Genomic DNA, 24,006 nt, shown 5'->3' with positions numbered 1-24,006 from the left:
TGTCTCCCTCCTCTGGTACTTGTGGAACATACCGAAATGGATTCGTTCTCCTTCTCATTCTTGCTTCATCATCAATCTCATTCAAACTTGGTTGAACATTATCAATCGATGGTTCTGAAACGGATCTTTGGCGATCATCGTTATCATATACGTGATCATCATTGTCATATCCATTGTAATCGCTATCATATCCATGATCATCATTATCACAGCCATTACCGTATCCTTGATCATCCCCGTTCACTACATTCTCATACCCACAATTGTGATCCAATGTAATATCATCTAGCCCAAGAGGAGATTGGGTATATGGATTCATGACATGTTTTACCAGAGCACAAGTCTCAATTGCTATGTTGGAAACACAAGAACTTATTCTGGTTGCCTCTACTTTAGCAACATTTTGTGGACATAATTCAGCAACAATTGGTCGTCTTACTTCGGCAACACTTGGTCGCCGTACTTCAGCAACAATTCATCGCCTTACTTCCGCAACACTTGTTCGAGGAGTCATAGAAACATATAATGGCATCACATCGGGTTTATTCCATTGACAAAACTCAACGAATCCAGCAATATCACTATCATCCACTATGTCTGCTAATTTTCAAAAAGTTTATTTGGACCGTATGTTGTGTGCATTGCCATTTGTATGTGAAAACAGGTTGCATCAACGTTCAACTAAGCGTGAATTCTATCTCTCAAAGTTTGATAATCAGTTGGCGTTGAAAAATGGAGCACCTTCGATTGACCACCAACGTATATCATTGTGTCCATGGGCCCTTCTTTTTTCCATTCTCCATCCCACGAAAGCATACACAGACAAGTATTCGGGGTGGACATATTTCTGCATTATCATAAAAAAAGAAGTAAATTATATATTATTTGTAACTTAACGAAGAAAGCTATCGAAGCATATCATGGTATACACATTTCAAACTATAAGATACGTCGATATTTATCGATACAACAAAAATATCGACACTTATCGGCACATATCGACTAACTCCTCCGTCGATATCTGACATATATCTACGATGCATTCTCGTGATAGCTGTCGATATTGATCATATATCGACAGATATCGACGGAAGATCGAAAGACGTTTTTCTAGAATGATCTGTTAATGAACATTAAATGCAGGTAATGATCACTTTGACTTTCACTTTTCTTCGAATATCACTCTAAGCATTAAATATGAGGCTTGTCTGTTGAGATTCCCCATGAACATTACGGTTCTTTCTCCTATAAATAGATGTTTTGTCTGTTCATAGTTATTGTCCCTTTATTCATTCTAGTAAACTCGTAAACACTCTAGTTTATCCAAAAATGGAAGTGCCACCACCACCACCTTCTTTGCCTGAGTTCGAAGCACTAATAGCTTCGTTCAACGATTCGTTCCGTGAAGGGGACACATACGAAATTATCCGCTTCATGAGGGGCATGACGCACACCATGTCTTTCGCTGCAGATGCCATGACTGGCCATCTGGAGTCAGTTAAGGAAGAAAACAGGCGGCTCAGGAGGACAATTAGGCGCCTCAAAAGGCAGTTGGAGAAGTCCAACATGGACTACGCTGACGCCCTGTTGGGTCCTGAGTACCTGAATGTTTAGTTTATGTATTTTTTGTTTTTAATGTTTATGTACTTTTGTTATTATGTGTTTTGTGTTTGTTTCTCTTTTGTTTATGTGTTTTTTGTTCGTTTTTTTGATGTTTTATGTATTTTTTCTTTATTATAATATAAAAAATATTGTTCTTATCCATGTTTTATGTGTTTTGTGTTTGAATATTATGATTTATTATGGAAAATCACATTTAACCGAGGTCGATATACGTCGATATTCATCAGCTATTGACGCTGATATGTCTGTCGATATTCATAAGATATCGACGTATATCGACCATTTCGTGAAAAAATCGTAGAGTGAAGTTACAAACCAAATGCATCTCCCTACAACAATATCACTGTTTTTAGGGCTTCGCACGAACATGAATAACATGAAAAGGCAACAGCAATAATATACATTGGGTTTTAGAGAAACAAAGTGCTACGTCTTAACCATGAATAGGACGAAGCTTTAAATATTGTAAATAAATGAAAAACTTACATGATTGTGTATAAAATCTTAAAGCACAAACTGTGGGTTGGATTGATTGTAGATCGTTATCTGTAAATTGATTTCTTCTTTAGAGAGAGAGAGAAGAGCGAGCGCACGAGAAAAAGAGGAAAATGAGAAGAAAGACAACGTTATAAAAGGTTAGGGAGAAGGACAATGTTGGAATTTAGTTAATGAAATGTGTTAGTTTTGGTTAGTTTTTCAAAATGAGTTAGAAAAGAAAACTAACACCTTAAAAGGTGCTAGTTTTGTATTGTCCCGTGAAGAAAGTCATAAATGCACAACTTTTACTAGTAAATACCTTTAAAAGTAAAGATATTTGGCCTCAGTGGTACCTCGTTCTGGATACACTGGTACCTCGTCCTGGATACACTAGAGATGTGGATTTATAATTAATCCCGATAGCATTTGTACGGCTGTATTAACTGAACTCTGAGATCTTTACTTCACTTTACTTCAGACTTAAACTGGCTTGAAATAGAAGTTACAGAAAAATCCGAGTAGAGCTTAATTCACTTTACTGTTCTCACAATGATACATAAAAGGACTAGCAGTCACTACCAATTAGCATGATTATTAACGAGATGTCAAGAGTACTGAAACTCATTCATACTTTTCATCAAACTACTCACTGAATCATTTCCTTTTGATCATCAAAAGTGTGATATACTTCCTATAGAGATCCAAGTGTGATATACTTCCTGTAGAGGTCCAGATTATTCTTTGTGAAGATCAGTGCGATTATTCTTGTCACACACACTCTTATGGAATGAGAAGATCAGTGCGATTATTCTTGTCACACACACTCTTATGGAATGAGTCATGTCCTTAATTTCCCTTTTATTTCGATTACACTCTGGATTACACACAAAAAAAAACAAAAAAAAAAAAAACATTACAACTTCACAAGATTTGGATTAATACCAATTCATTTGAACTAAATTTTGCCAATTTAAGAGCCATTTTAAAATTTATCATTAAAAAATGAAATATTTAATTTAACTAGTAAAATGAGGAATTTATTAGTAATAGAAACTTTATTTTCTGCCTAAATTAGATTAAAGCAACTCTTTTACTAGCAAAAAATACATATATATATATATATATATATATATATATATATATAAAAGAACACATTCATAATCGTAAACAATATACAAAAAAAATAATAATAATAATAACATAAAAAAAATACAGAATATATAACAAAATAATTCACTAAGTAGATCAAAACTACAACCTACTACAACCCCAAAAAAACTACAACCTACAACCTACTACATTAAAACAAGCTAAAGCCATAAATTAGTTAATTAAAATATTTAACAAAAACCGCTACTTATTAAGATTATAAGTCATATAATTAGTAACAGCTTTAGATCCTTCAGCAATCGCATGCCTGCCGAGTTCACCAGGCAATACCAGCTTCACTGCGTCCTGAATCTCCCTCGACGACAGTGTCATCCGGCGAGTATATTCCGACAGCTTTCCCGCTTCGTCGGCAATTCTCTCAAACATGTCTTTCATTAAACTATTTATAATACTCATCCCCATACCTGAAATTCTCAAATCCGGATGAACTTGCTTCAAAACCCTAAACACATAAACCTTAAAATTACTCTCCTCCGCCGAATTTACCCCTTTCGATCTCTTCCTCTTCTTCCTCCGCTCTCCTCCGGTTTTCATTTTCATTTTCCCCTCTTTCGGAACCTCTTCCTTCTTCATTTCTTCTTTCCCGACCGGAATTTCAGTACTTTCCTCCTCTCCTACTACTTCTCCGTAGTCTTCCACCGGAGTTTCAGTCTTCTCCCCTAATTCTCCATCTTCAACTGGAATTTCAGTTTTCTCCCCTTCTTTTCCGTCTTCTTCTACCGGAATATTTCTTCTAACTGTCGGTTCTTCGGCAAAAATTTCTTCAGTGAAAACGTTCTGAGTAGATTCTTGAGTGTCTCCGGCTTCCATGACTGAAACTTCTATAGTTTCGACTCTTCTTGTAGATCTCACTACAGTTCCTATTGATCTTCTCTTCTGATTCTTTTTTGGAGCCATTGTTGAATGGAAGTTTGAAGCTTTTTTATTTTCCCTCTTTGAAACTGAAATTTGAAAGTGGAAATGTTTGGAATATTCGGAGGAAGAGGGAATTTATGATGGCCGTAGAAGTTGCCGGAGATTGACGTGTGGGAGGACAGGTGTCAAGCTAAGAAGATGTTGTGGCTACGTGTGGTAAAACTGTGTAAAGTAACCGTCTGTGTGACTGAAATGTCTAGTGGGTTTTTCATGGTTTACTTCAGAAGATAAAACCAAGTTCTATAATGTTCTAATGCAAATATAGGAAGAAGAAAATATATTCCAAGGTCACAGTTTTTCCTATTTTTTTATATTTTAGTTAAGTGATTTGTAATTATAAATATAGTTGGATTTTTTAAAATTCATTAAAAATAAGTGAATTTTATTTAGGGATAAAGTATAATAATAACATCCTATTAGAGAAATCAAATTAATGATGTGGTTCATTGACTTCAAGTTGATCGGTTATAATTACCGGTTATATACTTTAGTGAGAATAATTTTATATGAAAAATATAAAATTATATATCAAAATATGAAAATGAACAAAATTATATACCACGTATATTTTTTTTGGTAGGAAAAGAAAAGAAAAAACAAAACAAAAAAAAACCAAAACAACCTAACCCGGGATTAGCCTAGGGAAACTAACCCCCACCACATCCTCTAAAAGGAGAGAAGACAAGAAATCAGGAGGAGAAGAGAAGGTTGTAACTCCCAACATCCTCTCATGATCCTCTGCCGCCAGACGATCTGTCACTCTATTTTGTTCTCTGAAAATATGGCTGAAGTTGATAGACTCAAAGGAAGAGCACATCCTTCTCATACCTTTGATTAAATTTTGGCTATTTAAACAAATAGCAATATCATCAGAGATCATTTTGATAGCTTCAAGGTTGTCAGATTCCACAAGCACTTTCTTCAAACCCAGACTCCTAGCAAGTTTAAGACCAGAGAAGATCCCCCAAAGCTCTGCAGAAAAGGAGGAGCTCATACCCAGGTTCTGCGTGAACCCAGAAATCCAAGCACCACCATCATCTCTCAGAACTCCACCAGCAGCAATTTTACTGTCCTTATGGCAAGAGCCATCAGTATTTAATTTCACCACCCCTTCACTAGGCCTACACCAGCCCAAGAGTTGAACAGCCTTCTTCTGGATAGGTCTAACAAGAGGGTCTTCTTTAAAGCTATCAACAATAGTACAAATTTTTTTAGAGAAGAACTCAACCAAATTAGGAATAACAACAATCTCTCCCCCAAAAATCTCAGAATTCCTCCAATTCCACAGCTGGTGACAGACAATTGCAAAGATAATGTCACCATACTCTAGATTGGCCAACAACTTCCCACAAACACCATTTGCAAACCATTCAAGATCATAGTGGGAAAAGAAAGCATGCAGCAGCTGGTTAGGGATAATTTTCCTCCACACCTCATTACTCCTGGGGCAATCTCTAAGAGCATGGCAAATAGTTTCTTCCTGCCCTCTGCATCACCTACACGCACCCGACTCCACCAATTGACGCCTTTTTCTATCTGTATTAGTAAGCAGCCTATTTTTAACACCAAGGCACAAGAAGCTCCTAATACGGTAAGGAAATTTCAAGGCCCAAATATTTTTCCACAACTCAGGGTGAGGAGTCTCCAAACCTTGACTAAAGGCCTCATAAGCTGATTTACAAGAATAAGCCTCATTGTTTGTCAAAGACCAACAGTGACTATCTCTGTCTTCCTCCTTACTACTAACTTTAACTCCTCTAATTTTGAGCAGCATTTCCAGATTGAGAAAAGAGTCAAACCTCGACCAAATCCAATCCCCCTCAAAATCCACCACATCGGCAATCCTCCAATTCCGGATGTCTAAAGGCGGCATGGACACACAAACCTCCAATAAAGGCTTATTGCCGATCCAGATATCATTCCAAAAGCTAATAGATTTACCATTACCCACATCCCAGCCAATCCCAGAGCAAAACTCTGAAAACACAGCACTAAGGTCTTTCCAAAGGAATGAACAATTAATAACCCTCTCCTTGGGACCCCCAAAGATCCTATCCTTTCTATATTTACCACACAATAACTGAACCCAAAGAGAAGATGGAAGTTGCCACATCCTCCACAGAAGTTTCATTAATAACACTTTATTGTTATTTTTGGCTTTCCTAATTCCCAGTCCTCCCATATTTTTAGGTTGACAGACCTCATTCCAAGGAACAAGGTGGATTTTCGTCCCCTCCACAGAGTCTCCCACAGGAACCGACGATTGATTTTATCCAGATCATTAAGAACAGGCTCAGGCAAATGACAAGCTTGCATAACATGATTAGGAACCGCACAATTGACTGACTGAATCAAAGTAAGGCGGCCCGCAAGAGAAAGAGTTTTAGCGTTCCAATAGGCACATTTACTATTAGTTTTATCAAGCGTCTCTTTAAAGGAAGCTTTATAAACTCTATCACTATGGAGGGGAATCCCCAGATACTTACCCAAAGAATTAGTCAAGGGTATACCAGATATTTCACTCAACCTTTTGCAAACTCTTTGACTCATATTTTTAGAACACAGCATCCTGGATTTTTGGATATTAAGCTTTTGGCCAGAAGCAGAGCAGAAACAGTTAAGGATATCCATAATCACACCAATTTTCTCCTCATTGCCTTCCAAAAAGATCATAACATCATCTGCGAAGAACAAATGAGTAACATGGGGACAAAATTTGTTGATGGACACCGAATGGAATTTCCCATTATTAACTGCTTCTTGGATAACGTGAGACAACCTCTCTATAGCAATCACAAATAAGAACGAACTCATAGGGTCCCCTTGACGGATACCCCGGGAAGGGGTGAACTCCTCAGACATATCCCCATTAATCAAAACTTGAAACATGGGCGAGGAAATGCAGACCTCAATTAAACTCCTCTAGTTATCCGGAATCCCTGCTCTCTTCAGACTATCAAGAAGAAAACTCCAGTTAATGCGATCATAAGCTTTTTCCAGATCCAACTTTAGAGCCACAATACCCCTCTTTCCCTTCTTGATTTTCATAGAATGGACCATCTCTTGGGCAATAACCACATTATCCATCATCTGTCTCCCAGGGACAATACTACCTTGATTCTGGCTGATAATTTCAGGAAGAATACACCGGAGTCTGTTGGCCACAATTTTAGTAATAGCCTTATAAAGCACATTACAAAGGCTAATAGGCCTCATTTGAAGGAACGAAGACGGCTTCTCTACTTTGGGGATTAGAACTAGAAGGGTTTTGTTCACAAGCCTAACATCCTCAGACCCATTAAACACACCTTTAATAAAACTATAAATGCCCTCTATAACTGTCTCCCAATGTTTATGATAAAAACCAGCAGACAGACCATCAACACCAGGAGCTTTAGTAGCCCCAATACTAAAGATAGCCTGATCAATCTCTTTCTGGACAATAGGATGAAAAGCATCCAGAATTTTATCATCTCCCAAGATGGGAAACGTAGTCCTAGACAGAGCTTTATCCAGATCCATCGGGTCCTCTTTGAATAACCCTTTATAGAAATTAAGGGCCAAGTGACGAATCTCGTCATCCTCATAAACCCAGTCTCCATTCGGAACTTTGATAGCATCAATCCGATTCTTCTATCTTCTAATAATAGTAGAAAGATAAAAATACCTGGTATTGCAATCTCCATCTTTAATCTAAGTTTTCCTAGACTTCTGAAACCAAAGTAACTCTTCCTTCCTTAGCACTGCTTCTAATTCCTTCTGGAGAGTTCTAAGAAGACCATCCAAACTATGATCAAACCTAACCTCCAAAAGACCTTGGATGCCCTCAATCTTGCTCAAGATTTTATTCTTCCTTCTGATAATATGGCCAAAAATGTTCTTGTTCCATCCCACAACATTCCTTCTAAAGCCTTCAGCTGCTTGTAAGACTTTAGAATAGGGCTTCCAATTATCATGAACAAAGCTTTTAAACTTAGGATGAGATTCCCAAGCCACTTGATACCTAAACGGTCTATCCCCTTTTGGCCGAAGACCTCTCACCAGCTTGACTAAGATAGGGCAGTGATCAGAGTGGCGGAAAGGGAGATTTAACACTGACACTTCAGGAAAACTACTTTGAGCCGAAATGTTAGCATATACTTTGTCTAAACGAACAAAAGTACCATTTCATTTCCAAGTATACTTATGACCCGCGGCACCCAGATCCGAAAGCCCACACAAATCCATACTCTGTTTATGATTGAGGCATCGATTAACATAGTGATTACCACCCCCTCTTTGATCACTCATAAGGGCAATATCATTAAAGTCACCAGCCACAAACAAAGAATCTACCATACTCACACTCATAGTATAAAGAACCTCCCACAGCCGTTTACGATTGTCCAGGATAGGATCAGCATAAACAAAGGTGATAAAGATAGGTTTGTTACCAGGATAGATAACTTTACTATGAATAAACTGTTTATCCATACTAATGATATCAAAATGAACCCGATCTGGATTCCAAAAAAGCCAAATCCCACCAGCCCGGCCAGTAGCCTCCAATCTGCCACAATTCCAGTTTCTAAACTTTTTAACCACCTCATCAGCTTTAGTTCCACTGATCTTTGTTTCCATTAAAGCAAAACAAGAAGGGTTAAACTGTTTAATTAAATCTTTAACATGGATATGGGTAGCCTTGCTCGCCGCTCCTCTAACATTCTAAACAAACAAATCCATCAACAGGAAGACTACTGACCGCAGGCCCAACATCCTAAACCAGGTATTTATTAGGGGCTCCTAAGAGCCTCGAAGAGGTACCAGCAGGCCCCCTCTTCTCCGACAAATCCATAGACTTATGGATATTTTTCTGATTACTCATAGGTTTTTTCATACTCATTTTCTTGACACCCATAGCCTTTTCAATACTAGGCTCATAACTGAATTTAGGGATACTAACCTCTTTGTGCTTATTTTTCACTTGTGGAGCAAGAGCCTGGGAACCTCCCTGGACCTCTCCTTTGGAAACAAAAAAGAGGATTAACAGCCTCCACAATATTAATTGTCGGCTCAGCAGATTCCAAACCTGGCATGCTCAGCTCAAGATGCTCGTTGGACAGGTCAGAGTCTTTCCCATCCTCAACAGAAAGAGCCCCAAATATGGAGCTTGAACTGATGGCTAAAGTGACACCAGTATCATCTTTCTCCTTCAGGCGGGGCTTCTCCTTAATTCCTGGATTAGATTGGACCGAAATAGAGTTGATATTGATGTCAAGAGGCCGATTCTGAACAACCGATGCACGTGTCCTTCGTCTTCCCGACCTCTTAGCAACCATCCAGGGGCCAAAATTCCCCCCACCTCCTTGAATCCCTTTATCACACACTTTGACCTCTTCAACTACCTCCTCCATCACATTCTCCCTTTTAGGGCAACCCTCATAAGTATGGCCAAACATACCACACTCGAAACAAATATTATGTAACCCTTCATACTCAATAAAATAAACTTTTTTCTGAACACAGAATTTAGACAAAAGGGGTTTAGCAAGGTCAATATCAATGCAAACTCTTGCAAACTTACCTCTAATTTCCCCAATGGTAGTTTTATCCACATGGTGGACTTTGCCAACAAAGCCACCTATTTTATTAAGAAAACTTTCATTATAATATTCAATTGGTAGGCCCGGGAATCTTACCCAAGTCAAAATTCTGTTCACCTAACAATCATGTGGATTAAAATTGGGAACCCATGACCTTAAGGCCAGAACATGGTTAGAGATAATATAAGGACCCCCCATTAACCACAGCATTAAAATCCTAAACCCAGGTAAATTTCATTACATAGTAGTTATTTTCTAGGTCAGTAATCGTGACTTTTCCTTTTTTGGCCCACTGCGCCTGGATTCTCTGAGAAAAATAATTGAAACTAATTCTTTTACCCAGCACCGTCACTATTAAAGATAACTTCCAATTAGCCCTAAGCGCACGCTTATCGGCCGAGGAAAGTCGAATCACAGGACATAAAGGATCGTCCTGATCACCATCTTCCGCAGCCCCCCCAGCACCTTTCTCCAACCGGCCGCACACCTCCTGGCCCAAAATACCACCATCTGTCGACAACCCGCACGCCCCGCCCCCAGGCCAAACGTCAACACCCTCCCCTTGCCTCGCTCCCTTACCATCCTCGCCCTCCCCCTGCTCTCTTCTTTCACCCCTCAGCCGAACCGATCCCTGGATCATACCCACGGTCGGCCCCTTACCCAACCCCTTGCCATCTGATTCCGACCTAGACCCGGCCACCACAGACCCCAATCCAATACTCCCTCTCTCCTATCAGAAACCGCCGACTCCGCCGCCCGGATCAGACCGTCGGCTGCACGAGGAGACATGGATCGTCACACACCGAATCCGCGACTCAAACCTTCCTGCATCTTAGATCCCTCCTCCTCCGATCTAGCGCCGCACTCCCCACTGTTGAAACACCTTTCCACAGGATTTTGATTTGACAAAATTAATTAAGTGAAAGTAAATATTCTATAACACACTAAGTTTAAATGCTTTGATTTAGTGTTACTAATGTGTTTGTTCAATGTTGAGTTTATAATTTATCATAAGACATAAAGATCATAAGGCTCAAGCCCTATATGGAAATCAAGGCCCAAGTCAAACAAGCCAAAGATCACTCAGCCCGCGTATCTCCAAAACGTCGCCGTTAAAGTGATGAAACGCATGCTGAGTAAAAAAGGATCGAGAAGATCCACGTAGACAACTTCGGTATGAAGCTGCTGAGCTGTCTCGACAAAACGTGCAGGACAGCTACTGACCATAAGACAGCTTCCAGACAAAGTATTTCCTCATTAGGTAAAGGTCAGAAGACAACAACAAGCTGTCTGGTTGACATTACCCAAAATGGTGGAACATACTGACTCACTGACCGAAGAACAGAAGACGCTGGAATCTGATTGGCTAACGAGAACTGCTGGCAGACTCAGTGAAAGCGACCTGTAGCCGTTTGTCTCCAACGGTTATTTCGAAATTCGAAATAACCAGAAGCTCTCACAGCTCTCTATAAATAGTCCATTCAGAATCCACATTCTGCAGAGAACTTTGAGCAAGAGTCGCTACGCTGACCAAACGTATACAAAAGTTCTCCATCAAAAGCAAAGCAAAGTTCTTACACTACAAAGTCTATTCATTTGTGTAAAAGTCTAGAGTGATTGTTTTTCAATCATCTAAGGTGTTCTAGCAATTGTTGTTTAGGACAAAATCTTTATCATTTCTAGAAGTAGAAAGGAGAGGCTGGGTACTCGGTTTTAAGTACTCAGCGGAGAGATTAGGATTGAGTAGAAGTATAGAGGAAGGTACTCTTGTCATACTCAATTGCTGATATTGTAAAAGGTTTGAGGCTCTACCTTTAAAGAGCTCAGTAGAGGATTTGAAATCTCGGAGGTGTTCCGGGGACAGGACGTAGGCTTAGAAGAAGCCGAACCTGGATAAATCTGCTGAGTGAAGTATTTCTAAACCTTAACTCCTTATTCATATTGCTTGCTTAAAACAAACTAAAACTGACCAAGTAAAAGAGGTCAAGCTGAGTTGTGCGCTACCAACGAGAAGGTTCAGGAATAGACTCTAAGTGCTATTTCCTGACCTAAGCAACGAAGCTGTCCTAGTCACTAGTTGACTAAGCCAGTGTCTTGCTGAGTGGTAAGCGCCGCTGTTAGATAAACTTTTCTTGAAGAAAAGAAATCTGCCCAACTTATCTTAAAAAAAGGTAAAATAGTTCCTAACCCCCCCTTGGAACTATATTTGCAACCTTACAAGGGACTAACAAGTGGTATCAGAGCCTAAAAGCTCACTACTAAAGGTCTAACAACCTTGAGTTGATCCATACCATGGGCGAAAACAGCACTCGGTTTCTCCCTGGAAACCAAACAACTCAGATATTACCTGAGGGACTGTCCATTACCAGGCCTCCCCTATTCTTCGGGTCAAACTATACCTTTTGGAAGAATAGGATGAAAAACTTCATTCAAGCTACAAACATGAGTGCCTGGCTGTCTATAGTCCAAGGCCCGTTTGTACCTGTGAAAGTTGTTGCTGGCCAGTCAGTTGTTAAAGCTGAGGTTGAATGGATAGAGGATGATCTTAAGAAGCTTCAAAACCATGCTTCGACTATCAATATGCTTCACTGTGCGCTCGATGCTGCAGAATATAACAAAATCTCAGGTTGTGAGTCGGCACAAGAGATCTGGAAAAAGCTGGAAGTCACCTACGAGGGAACAAACAAAGTAAAAGAATCCAAGGTGAATCAGCAGATGAGACTGTACGAGCTGTTCGAGATGAACAATGATGAGGGCATTTCAGACATGAACGCAAGGTTCACCAACATCATTAATGAGCTCAAGAGACTTGGGAAAATCTTCACTGAGGAAGAACAAGTCAAAAAGATACTCAGGAGTCTTCCAAAAGACTGGCAAGCAAAGAAGACAGCAGTTGAGGAAGCTCAGGATTTAACCACCTACAAATATGACGAACTCATCGGTTCATTGCTGACCCATGAGATATCAATGAAGAACTTTGAGGTGAAGGAAAAATCTGATGACAAGAAGCAGAAGTCACTTGTCATGAAGGCTGACTCCACTGACGGGAGTTCAACTGATGATGAGGAGATGGCTATGTTTACAAGAAAGATGAAGAGGCTGTTCAGGAAGAATGACAAATATTCCAAAAAGCCTTACAAAAAGTTTGATAAGTATAAGGCTGACTCAAGCGACAGCAAATACAGAAAGGACAGCTCAAAGCCCATTACATGCTTTGAGTGCCACCAAGATGGCCATATTAAGTCAAACTGCCCCACGCTGAGGAAAGACAAGAAAAGTGGGAAGAAGGCAATGGTGGCTACTTGGAGTGACAGTGATGAATCTTCATCAACAGAAACTGAGGCCACCGAGTCAGCGAAGATATGCTTTATGGCTGACGAACTTGCTGAGCCATGCATTTCTGAGCATGCTGACCAATCTGATGAGTCAGATAATGAAGAGCAATCTAATGAGATAATCTCACTCTCTCAACTCAGAAATGAAATGGGTAACGCCCTGAGTGATCTCTATACACTTGTTAAAAAGTGTAATAGGAAGATTAAAGCACTCAGTCGGCGCTGTGATGAAGTAGAAGAGGTCAAACTTAGTGACCTCAGATACCTTCTTCAAGACAACTCAGTTTTGCATGAAAATATGAAAATCATTCATGAGTCTGTCTCTGAAGTCCAGTCAGTTTCAAAGAAACTGAGGAAGGATGTCACAACCATTCAGAACCAATTAAAGGTTCCAAACAAAAACAATTTTCCGCTGAGAACTCAGTATCAAGGTACACAGTACTAAGGTACTCAGCAGAGAAGAAATCCCCAGCGAAAAGTCCAATGTGATTTTTGTGGGAAGTTAGGACACACTACTAAAGTGTGCTGGCACGCTCAGCACTGGGGTGCTGACAAGTCAGTAAAAAATCCTAAACAAAAGGTCAGTTGTGACTTCTGTGGAAAGAATGGCCATACTGTCCATGTATGCCGCCATAAAATAAAATATGATGCTATACATGTTGCACCTAACAAGTCAGGACCCAAAAAGAGTTGGGTACCTAAAAGTAACTAGTTACAATGTAGGTAAGCCTGAGATGTGCCGAGAAGTCAAAGATGTGGTATATTGACAGCGCATGCTCAAGGCATATGACGGGTGATGAAACTCAGTTCATCACGTTTGAACGTAAACGAGGAGGGAGTGTAAGTTTTGGAGACAACAAGAAGGGTAAGATAGTAGGCTCAGGAACCGTCGGAGGTAACCCTACTATTGAATCTGTCTCCCTAGTCAGCGGACTCAAATATAACTTACTCAGCGTAGCTCAGCTATGTGACAATGGGAGAAAAGTTATATTTGATGCTACTGGATGTAAAATATACGAGGGTAAAACTAATGAGTTAATCTTAACTGCCCCTCGGATAGACAATGTCTTTATGCTAAACCTCGAAAAGAAGTTTTCAAAAACTGTATGCTTAGTCACAAAGGAAGAAAATTCCTGGCTATGGCACAGGAGACTTAGTCATGTAAGCATGGACCTCCTGGCCAAATTAGCAAGAAAGCAATTGGTTGAGGGACTGCCTGAACTTAAATTTCAAAAAGATCAATTATGCCATTCCTGCCAAGCTGGAAAACAAACCAAGCAATCTTTTCAAAGTAAAAACATTGTCTCAACTAAGCGTCCGTTAGAAATGCTACACTTGGATCTCTTTGGTCCAGTCCAACCGCTGAGTCTGGGTGGAAGAAGGTTTTCCTTGGTTATTGTAGATGATTTCTCTCGGTACACATGGGTTATCCTGCTGACCAGTAAGGATGAGACTTTTGAGACATTTTCAAACTTGGTTAGAAAAATTGAAAATGAGAAAGACCTAAAATTAGCTCATATCCGTAGTGATAATGGTGGAGAATTCAAGAACCAAAAGTTTGTTGAATTCTGTGAAGCCAGCGGCATTGACCACAATTTCTCTGGTTGAGATTGCCAGGACAATGCTGGATGAGTATAGGCTTCCAAAGTATTTTTGGGGAGAAGCTGTCAACACAGCATGCTATATTCTGAATAGGGCTTTAGTTAGACCTATACTTAAGAAAACCCCATATGAACTTTGGAAAGGACGAAAGCCCAACATTGGATACTTTCGTGCCTTTGGCTGTAGGTGTTTTATTTTAAATACCAAAGATAGCTTAGCCAAATTTGATTGAAAAGCTGATGAGGCTATCTTTCTAGGCTACTCAACAAACAGTAAAGCATACAGAGTTTTTAATAAGAGAACTCAAGTATTAGAAGAATCTATACATGTGCAATTCGATGAAACTAACCCTGCAGGAAGATACCAGCCGCTGACAGAAGATGAACCAAACTCAGCACCTGCTGATCAAGAACCAGCTACTGAGTCCTTCATAAAACGGCTGACCAAGAGTAAGAGTGAACCTAAAATTACTTTCACTGACCTATCTACTTCTGCAGAGAATGTTGAAACACAGATAGAACAAGACACAAGTCTACCAAAGGAGATAAGAGTCCCAAGAGGGCATTCAGAAAATGCAATTCTTGACTCAGCTGGAAATACGCTGATGACAAGAAATCAACTAAGGAAGTATCTCGGCAATGTAGCGTTTGTCTCAGTACTTGAGCCGAAGAACTTTGCTGAAGCTGAGGATGACGAATTCTGGATGAATGCCATGCAAGAGGAACTCAATCAGTTCAGGAGGAATAATGTATGGGAGCTAGTGCCACATCCTAGGAGCCAAAAGACCATTGGAACGAGATGGGTCTTCAGGAACAAGCTAGATGAGCAAGGAAACGTAGTCAGAAACAAGGCAAGACTTGTAGCTCAGGGCTACAGTCAGCAAGAAGGTATTGACTACGGTGAGACCTTTGCCCCAGTGGTAAGGCTAGAAGCTATTAGGATTTTATGTGCATATGCATCTTACATGAACTTTAAACTGTTTCAAATGGATGTCAAAAGTGCCTTTCTTAATGGAATAATAGACGAGGAGGTCTATGTAAATCAGCCTCCAGGGTTTGAGGATTCTAAGTTCCCAAACCACGTTTACAAACTCAAAAAGGCTCTGTATGGACTCAAGCAAGCACCACGTGCTTAGTATGAGAGGCTGACCAACTTTTTACTAACTAGAGGTTACGTCAGGGGTCAAGCTGATACAACCTTATTCATTAAGAGAAAGGGTAAAGATACCCTGCTGGCTCAAATATATGTAGATGATATTATATTTGGTGCTACTAATGAATCTATGTGCAAGGAATTTAGCAAACAAATGCAGACTGAATTCGAAATGTCAATGATGGGAGAACTCAACTTCTTCCTCGGACTTCAAATCAAGCAAGGAAAGAATGGCATATTCATAAGTCAAGCTAAATATGCCAAGGAGATATTGAAGAAATATGAACTAGAACATTGTAAGCCAATATCCACTCCTATGGGCACTGACACTGTCCTTTGTGCTGTTGAGAATGGTAAGTCAGTAGACAGCAAGTTATACCGAGGTATGATTGGCTCTTTACTTTACTTAACAGCAAGTAGACCGGACATTCAGTTCTCAGTATGTTATTGTGCTAGATATCAAGCTAACCCTAAGGAATCCCATTACATAGTCGTAAAAAGGATCCTTAGATATTTGCAAAGCTCAGTAAATGCAGGTCTGTGGTATCCAAACACTCATGACTTTACACTCATCGGATACACTGACGCTGACTATGGACGAGACAAGCTGGAAAGAAAAAGCACCTCTGGAGGATGCCAATTCCTAGGAAGCTGTCTTGTATCTTGGTTCAGCAAGAAGCAGGCGTCAGTAGCCATGTCCACAACTGAAGCTGAGTACATTGCTGCTGGAGGTTGTGTTGCTCAGGTCCTTTGGATTAAGTAACAGCTTGAAGATTATGGTGTTCAAACAAAGACAATTGAAGTCAAATGCGACAACAAAAGTGCAATTGACCTCTCAAAGAACCCAATTCAACACAGCAGGATGAAACATGTCAGTATACGACATCACTTCATCAGAGATCATGTACTCAAGAAAGAAATCAAGCTGACGTATGTACCTACAGACGAGCAGCTTGCTGATATCTTTACAAAGCCTCTAGCACGAGAGCAATTTAGCATACTGAGAGAAGCAATTGGTATGTTTAATCCTCTTCAGTAAATTCCTGTGCTAAATGAATATTGAATGCTGAGTGAATTACATGCTGAATGATTTATTGTTTGCTGAGTATCTCTTGAAACTGACTAAATATACAATACTGAGTAATCTTGCACACTGAGTAAATTAGCTTCGAACCTTAACTTAAAATCATCCTTAAATAATGCACTGACCTCTCAGAATATCAAACGCTTGACATTCTAAATAATGAGTGATTAATCCGTTAGCATAATTTCCAAGCACGCGTATAACCTAGGATGACGTATTCGCCGTAATGTGTCATAAATGCCAGGATCCCTATCGGTACATGATCCCAAGGCAACTGACACATGGATTTGGTTAAGATCCACACCGTTCAACTCGTCTATAAATCATGGGAAATTCCCCATCTTTTACTCCTTACGCTCAACAAATCTTTAAGGCTACGAAATCACCCAAATTTCTCTCTCTCAAATACCTCTATTCTCTCCATCTTAGAAGCATGACTAAGCTATCCTTCAACGTCTCCGGTGCCGGCCAAAATAAGTCCAGCTCCGATGAACCTTCACAAAACCCTTCCACCTCTAGCAAGGGTAAAACTGATCAAAACTCTGAAAAAGAGAAAGCTGTGAAAATACGAACCTACTCCAAAGTCTTCGAAAGTGTTCTCGAATGGAAAGTTGAGCCCTCCAGATGGGTTTCTGAGCACTTCGTCCAACATGAACAACCGTTTTCCGAATGGATTGCAAAGAACGAATGGACTGGGCTGTTCTCCGTCAAAGATGAAACGTATCCTGACCTGGTAAGGGAGTTTTACCACAATCTCATGGTTGCCAATGACTCCCCTGACTATCTAAGCACTAAAGTAAAAGGAAAGACGATCTTCATCAACCCTCTGTACTTAGGAAATCTCCTCCAACTTAAAACTGAGGGAGTGAGGTTGAGGAAGTCTGGAGATCAGGACAAAACCGACTACGTCCATACTTTCTGCAAACCTGAGGGTCACTCAGGCGAGATCTCAGCATCTTCAATGGGACAGCACCAAAAGATGTCTCACTACCTGCTGAGCTACTTCATTTACCCTAAGATAAACTGCACGACCTCAGCAACGAACTTTGAACAGTGCTTCATATGGCACATGCTGACGTACACCCCCATCAACATGCCCGTCTTCCTAGTTGCTGGGTTCCTACGCAGCACGGGTACAATGAGGTTGGGATCAATCATTACCAGGATCCTCATCGACCACAAGATTGACCTTAAAGGAGAGGAATCTTTCAGAGGAACCGAAATCACAGCGGCCTCGCTGAGGGCACTGAAATATGGGCAGCCTTTGAAGAAAGGAAAAGCTGCTGCTGCTGCTGGCCAAGCTGATCAGACTGAGGAGACTATAGCTGAGCCTAAGAAAGGGCAAAGAACTAAGGCCCCAGCTTCTCGCAAGAGAAAATCTGCTGAGACACCTAATGTTGTGTCTCCAGCAAAGAGGCAGAGGTCAGCTGGAAAGTCAGCTGAGAAGAGAAGCAGGCAAGATGAGCCTAACACTGAGGCAGCTGCTGAGCTCCCTCAGAAGAAGCAGAAGTCTTCAACACTGGCCCCTCTCGACGTCATACCGATGGATTTTATTGTACCAGGTGATTCTCACTTCACTCAATGTTAAGGCACTGATGCTGAGGGAACTGAGGTCCAGTTAGATGACCACTTCATCTCCCAAGTTGAGGAAGAACTTGATGGAGATAATACTGAGGAAGAAGAAGAAGATGATGAAACCAGCGGTCAGAATGATGCTGAGGAGTCTAAAGAATATGCCAGCGAAATTGAAGCTGAGGACGCTGACACTGGGTTAGCAGGTGGTGCTGTGCAGACTGACACTGAGTTGGCTGCGGGAGTTGAACAAGTTGAAGAGCAAGCTGACCAGATTCAGACTGAGCAAAAGGAACCTTCTCCTACTCACTCAATAGAACCTGCTCATCATACCACTCCACCACGTAGAAGGCGAAAACTGGTTAAGGCCAGTGAGGTAATAGTCAGTGACCCTCCTGTGCAACCACCATCCATTCCTCAACTTGTCCTCTCCAAGACAACAAAGGATCCTTCTACCGTCAAATTAAAATTTTTCAAACGGCCCACAACTTCCTCTACTACAACACCGTTGGAAAAACAAGCCTCTGTTTCTTCTCAACAGGAACATGCCGAGCATAACACTTCAACCACTTCTACAAGTCAGGTTGAACCAAGCACTGCCCATGCTGTTTCCTCAAGCATAATGCTGACTCCTCATCCCTCTGCCGTCAGCACAGACAGTGTTCGGGTTATGACTTCCATCATCAACAACCTCTCTGCTGATCCATCAAACTTACCTCCAACTCAAGTGCAGATTGAGCCAAGTCATCCAGTCACTGACCAGGGTATTCCTTTCACCCCACTTTCTTCTGGTCATACTGATGTACATCGAGATACCACTGAGTCCGGCAAAAAGCTCCTTGACTCAGTGCAAGCACTCATCCACGATCTTCAACATTCCGCTTCGCCTGCTGCTGGTTCTTCAATTCCTGCCGTAACTCAGCTCTCTCAAGTCACTCTACTTCTCAACGAAGTCAAGGGACTCAAGGATTTGCTGAATGTCGTCCTGTCATTACAAGCCCAGCAAGCTAAGCAGGACTCCATTGCTAAGTTGGCAGAGATACAGCTGTCAACAATTCAACATCTGAACTCACTCCATTAGCAAGTTCAGAAGTTATCTGCTGTGAACACTGACTATGCCACTTACTCAGAACTCAAGATGCTCTTTGCTCAGCTTCATACTGAGCAACTTAAGACAAATGAGCAAATGGTATCCTATAGTCAGTGCTCAGTCGAGCAAATTGGTGAGGCCATTCGGCTCCTTAATCTCAACAAGCAAGAGATGGATACTGACTCGATGAAGCAAAATGAGTTGCTATCTCTTGCACATCAATCCTTCACTCACATCCGTCATAACAATATCCAGCGTCATCATTATGACTCAGCACTCTTAAAAACCTTCCACCAAGTCTTTGCTGGTCTCACTGAAGCTCTCATTTGGCAAGCCAAAGCACAAGCCTTCAGTGTGAATATGCTCAGTGCTGCTGATCTTCATATACCAGTCGAAGTATCCGCTGATGGCGTTGGCATTTTTGATGGGCTAAATGAAAGTGCTGACAAACTCAAAGAGCTTTCACAAGAACTGACTCGCGCTGTCTTAACCGATGCGTTTAAGCTCCCTGAAGTTGACAAAACCGGGGAGAAAGCGCAAGCTGCTAGAGCTCAGCATGAGCAACGTCAGTACAAGAAAAGTCAGTCACAGGGCAAGAAAAAGAAATAGTTAGGCTAGGTCTTAATTTTTGCTGTGCAACTGCTGACTTCTATCAATATATCATACTTCGTTTATATCAGCTATGCTTAACACTTATAATATTTATTGACTAAATGATATGCTGATAACATGTTTGACATCATACTATGATCTTATGAAACATTCTGATAAAGAACTCATTGAACAATAATTTGCTCAGCGCGCTCTGTCACTATACATTACTTTCGCTGAATTCTGAGTAAAATAGAATATGACCCATAAGCTGACCTATAACTGAAAACTGATCTTAGGCTTATTCAGTCAAACCTTAGAATGTTTAGAATAAAACTAAGTCAATAGTTCTATCCTTACGGGGGAGTTCACTTAATTAAAAAGGTCAACTATCATGGGGGAGCTCATACTGAGTTCCTTGCTGATTAGTTTTGCCAACATCAAAATGGGGGAGTTTGTTGAAACACCTTTCCACAGGATTTTGATTTGACAAAATTAATTAAGTGAAAGTAAATATTCTATAACACACTAAGTTTAAATGCTTTGATTTAGTGTTACCAATGTGTTTGTTCAATGTTGAGTTTATAATTTATCATAAGACATAAAGATCATAAGGCTCAAGCCCTATATGGAAATCAAGGCCCAAGTCAAACAAGCCAAAGATCACTCAGCCCGCGTATCTCCAAAACGTCGCCGTTAAAGTGATGAAACGCATGCTGAGTAAAGAAGGATCGAGAAGATCCACGTAGACAACTTCGGTATGAAGCTGCTGAGCTGTCTCGACAAAACGTGCAGGACAGCTACTGACCATAAGACAGCTTCCAGACAAAGTATTTCCTCATTAGGTAAAGGTCAGAAGACACAACAAGCTGTCTGGTTGACATTACCCAAAATGGTGGAACATACTGACTCACTGACCGAAGAACAGAAGACGCTGGAATCTGATTGGCTAACGAGAACTGCTGGCAGACTCAGTGAAAGCGACCTGTAGCCGTTTGTCTCCAACGGTTATTTCGAAATTCGAAATAACTAGAAGCTCTCACAGCTCTCTATAAATAGTCCATTCAGAATCCACATTCTGCAGAGAACTTTGAGCAAGAGCCGCTACGCTGACCAAACGTATACAAAAGTTCTCCATCAAAAGCAAATCAAAGTTCTTACACTACAAAGTCTATTCATTTGTGTAAAAGTCTAGAGTGATTGTTTTTCAATCATCTAAGGTGTTCTAGCAATTGTTGTTTAGGACAAAATCTTTATCATTTCTAGAAGTAGAAAGGAGAGGCTGGGTACTCGGTTTTAAGTACTCAGCGGAGAGATTAGGATTGAGTAGAAGTATAGAGGAAGGTACTCTTGTCATACTCAATTGCTGATATTGTAAAAGGTTTGAGGCTCTACCTTTAAAGAGCTCAGTAGAGGATTTGAAATCTCGGAGGTGTTCCGGGGACAGGACGTAGGCTTAGAAGAAGCCGAACCTGGATAAATCTGCTGAGTGAAGTATTTCTAAACCTTAACTCCTTATTCATATTGCTTGCTTAAAACAAACTAAAACTGACCAAGTAAAAGAGGTCAAGCTGAGTTGTGCGCTACCAACGAGAAGGTTCAGGAATAGACTCTAAGTGATATTTCCTGACCTAAGCAACGAAGCTGTCCTAGTCACTAGTTGACTAAGCCAGTGTCTTGCTGAGTGGTAAGCGCCGCTGTTAGATAAACTTTTCTTGAAGAAAAGAAATCTGCCCAACTTATTTTAAAAAAAGGTAAAATAGTTCCTAACCCCCCCTTGGAACTATATTTGCAACCTTACAAGGGACTAACACCCACCAATCAACAACCCTATCCGAGCCGATGATGCCTGCGCTGATCCTACACTAGATCGCGACCGATCCCGATCCCTTGGCCGTTCTCGTTCCTTCATCCAGAAAAAGAAATCGCACGACAGTATGTAGAGAGAGAAAGTCGCTTCTAAAAATTTATTTCTGAATGTTTATATACCACTTATATAATTTATGCTTCTGAATTTTAAGTTGGTTTTTTTTTTTTTTAATGTTAAATTTTTTTATATCAGTTATAATATTCTCATTTATAATAACAAACATATATTTATACTTTATGGCATTTTGTTTGTTTATGGCAATAATAATGTTCACTGTTTTCATTTTGTTTGTTTATGGTACAGGTTTATTTTAATCATTAACTACTTCTTTTAGCGGTAATAATAAATATTATTTCTTTTTAACTGTAAATGTAGGGTAAATTATATTCATGGATAGGCCACTCAATTTCATTTCTTTTCGGTATGACCACTGAACTTTACACTTTTTAATATCGGTGACAACTCAATTTTAACTAACTTCTCAAAATGACCGTTAACGATCTCAAAATGAAAATATTCAAGAATTAAAGTTGTTCAGAACGACATTTACCATGAAACCACATTTTTTATTTTCGAAAGTCACATTTTTTGGAGCTTTCTCTCTCTAAAAATTCATTTTCTCTCTTCTAACCAAAAAACACCTAAATAACCTCAAAACGAAAATTTTCAAGAATTAAAGTTCCTTAGAATATTATTAAGGCTTTGGATTTTTTATTTTTAGCCTTCAGTGGTCGTTTTGAGGAGTTAAGTGGCCATCGGTATTAAAAAGTGTAAAGTTCAATGGCCATACATGAAAGAAATGAAGTTGAGTGATCATAGTGTGAAAATGGATTAATGATATTCACATTATGATCCATTGAATATTTTCATTTTGATCATTAACGGTCGTCCTGAACAACTTTAATTTTTGAATATTTTCATTTTGAGGTTGTTAACGATCGTTAACGGTCATTTTGAGAAGTTAGTTAAAATTGAGTGGTCACTGATATTAAAAAGTGTAAAGTTCAGTGGTCATACCGGAAAGAAATGAAATTGAGTGGTCATAATATGAAAATGAATAAAATTCAGTGGCCATAGGTATAATTTACCTATATTTACAGCCAAAAAGAAGTAATATTTATTATTACCGCCAGAAAAGTAGTTAATGATTAAAGATAAACATGGCCAATGAGGGTTGGTCCGAGTGGTAAGGCGTTGAACCTCTGCTTGACAGGTTTGAGGTTCGAATCCCCACTCCGTTAAAATTTAGCTCTCATTGATAGGTGATCTGTAAATTTCACTGTAAACTCTAATCGAGATCTGTGGTTTGCCCTCATCTTGAGAATGGGTAGACCTACCCTTATCTAAACTTTTCATTACAAAAAAAAAATAAACATGTGCCATGAGCCACATGTTATCCTTTCTTTTAAAAAAACATGTAAAAACTACTTAGATATTGAATAAAAAAACCCTTAATAGAGTTTTTGTTTTTATTTCTTTTATTTATTTTTTTACCGATAAAAAACTTTATTAAAAAAACAAACAAACTTAAAGCATTAAGGGAAATGCACGTGGATACAACCACATTCTCTATGTTTAGATTTAAAATCAATCACTGGCGATTTTTTTATGTTTATAAGTATACTAGAAAGATACCCTTGTTTCGCTCCGGAAAAGAAATAACGTGTTAATTTTTTATTAAATTGAATTGTATTTTAACCATTTGAATCACGCGATTGGTAGTAGTTTAGTTATGTTTCAAGTTACAATAGATATATAATAACTAAAAATACAAAAGTTTTCTACACTGAACGCTTAACCAAATCAATATCCGAACTTAAAAATCTTACAGTCAAAAAATTAAAAGCAGCTAATGATGAACCACAATAGAAAATGAGCAATACAAAGAAAGAAGAAGAAGGCACATCAACAGCTCATCAATCTGTGCATAAATAGAAATGTCA

General features: G+C 39.7%; 1 protein-coding gene across 1 annotated transcript; it reads right to left on the bottom strand.

The window, feature by feature from the left end:
* Positions 1–3,319: 3,319 nt before the first annotated feature.
* LOC136223666 (uncharacterized) lies at positions 3,320–4,363 on the bottom strand. Its single transcript, XM_066011778.1, has one exon. The coding sequence runs from the start codon at positions 4,165–4,167 to the stop codon at positions 3,454–3,456; it is 714 nt and encodes a 237-aa protein (XP_065867850.1). The 5' UTR covers positions 4,168–4,363; the 3' UTR covers positions 3,320–3,453.
* Between the last annotated feature and the right edge of the window lie 19,643 nt (positions 4,364–24,006).

This window comes from Euphorbia lathyris, chromosome 3, assembly GCF_963576675.1.
Source record: "Euphorbia lathyris chromosome 3, ddEupLath1.1, whole genome shotgun sequence".
In the NCBI taxonomy this organism is placed as follows: Eukaryota; Viridiplantae; Streptophyta; class Magnoliopsida; order Malpighiales; family Euphorbiaceae; genus Euphorbia; species Euphorbia lathyris.
Note: the sequence above shows the minus strand (reverse complement) of the source record. Positions and strands in the feature narration are given on the sequence as shown.

Coding starts and splice junctions, on each gene's coding strand:
- LOC136223666 (XM_066011778.1), bottom strand. CDS start 4,167: ATGGCTCCAAAAAAGAATCAGAAGAGAAGATCAATAGGAACTGTAGTG.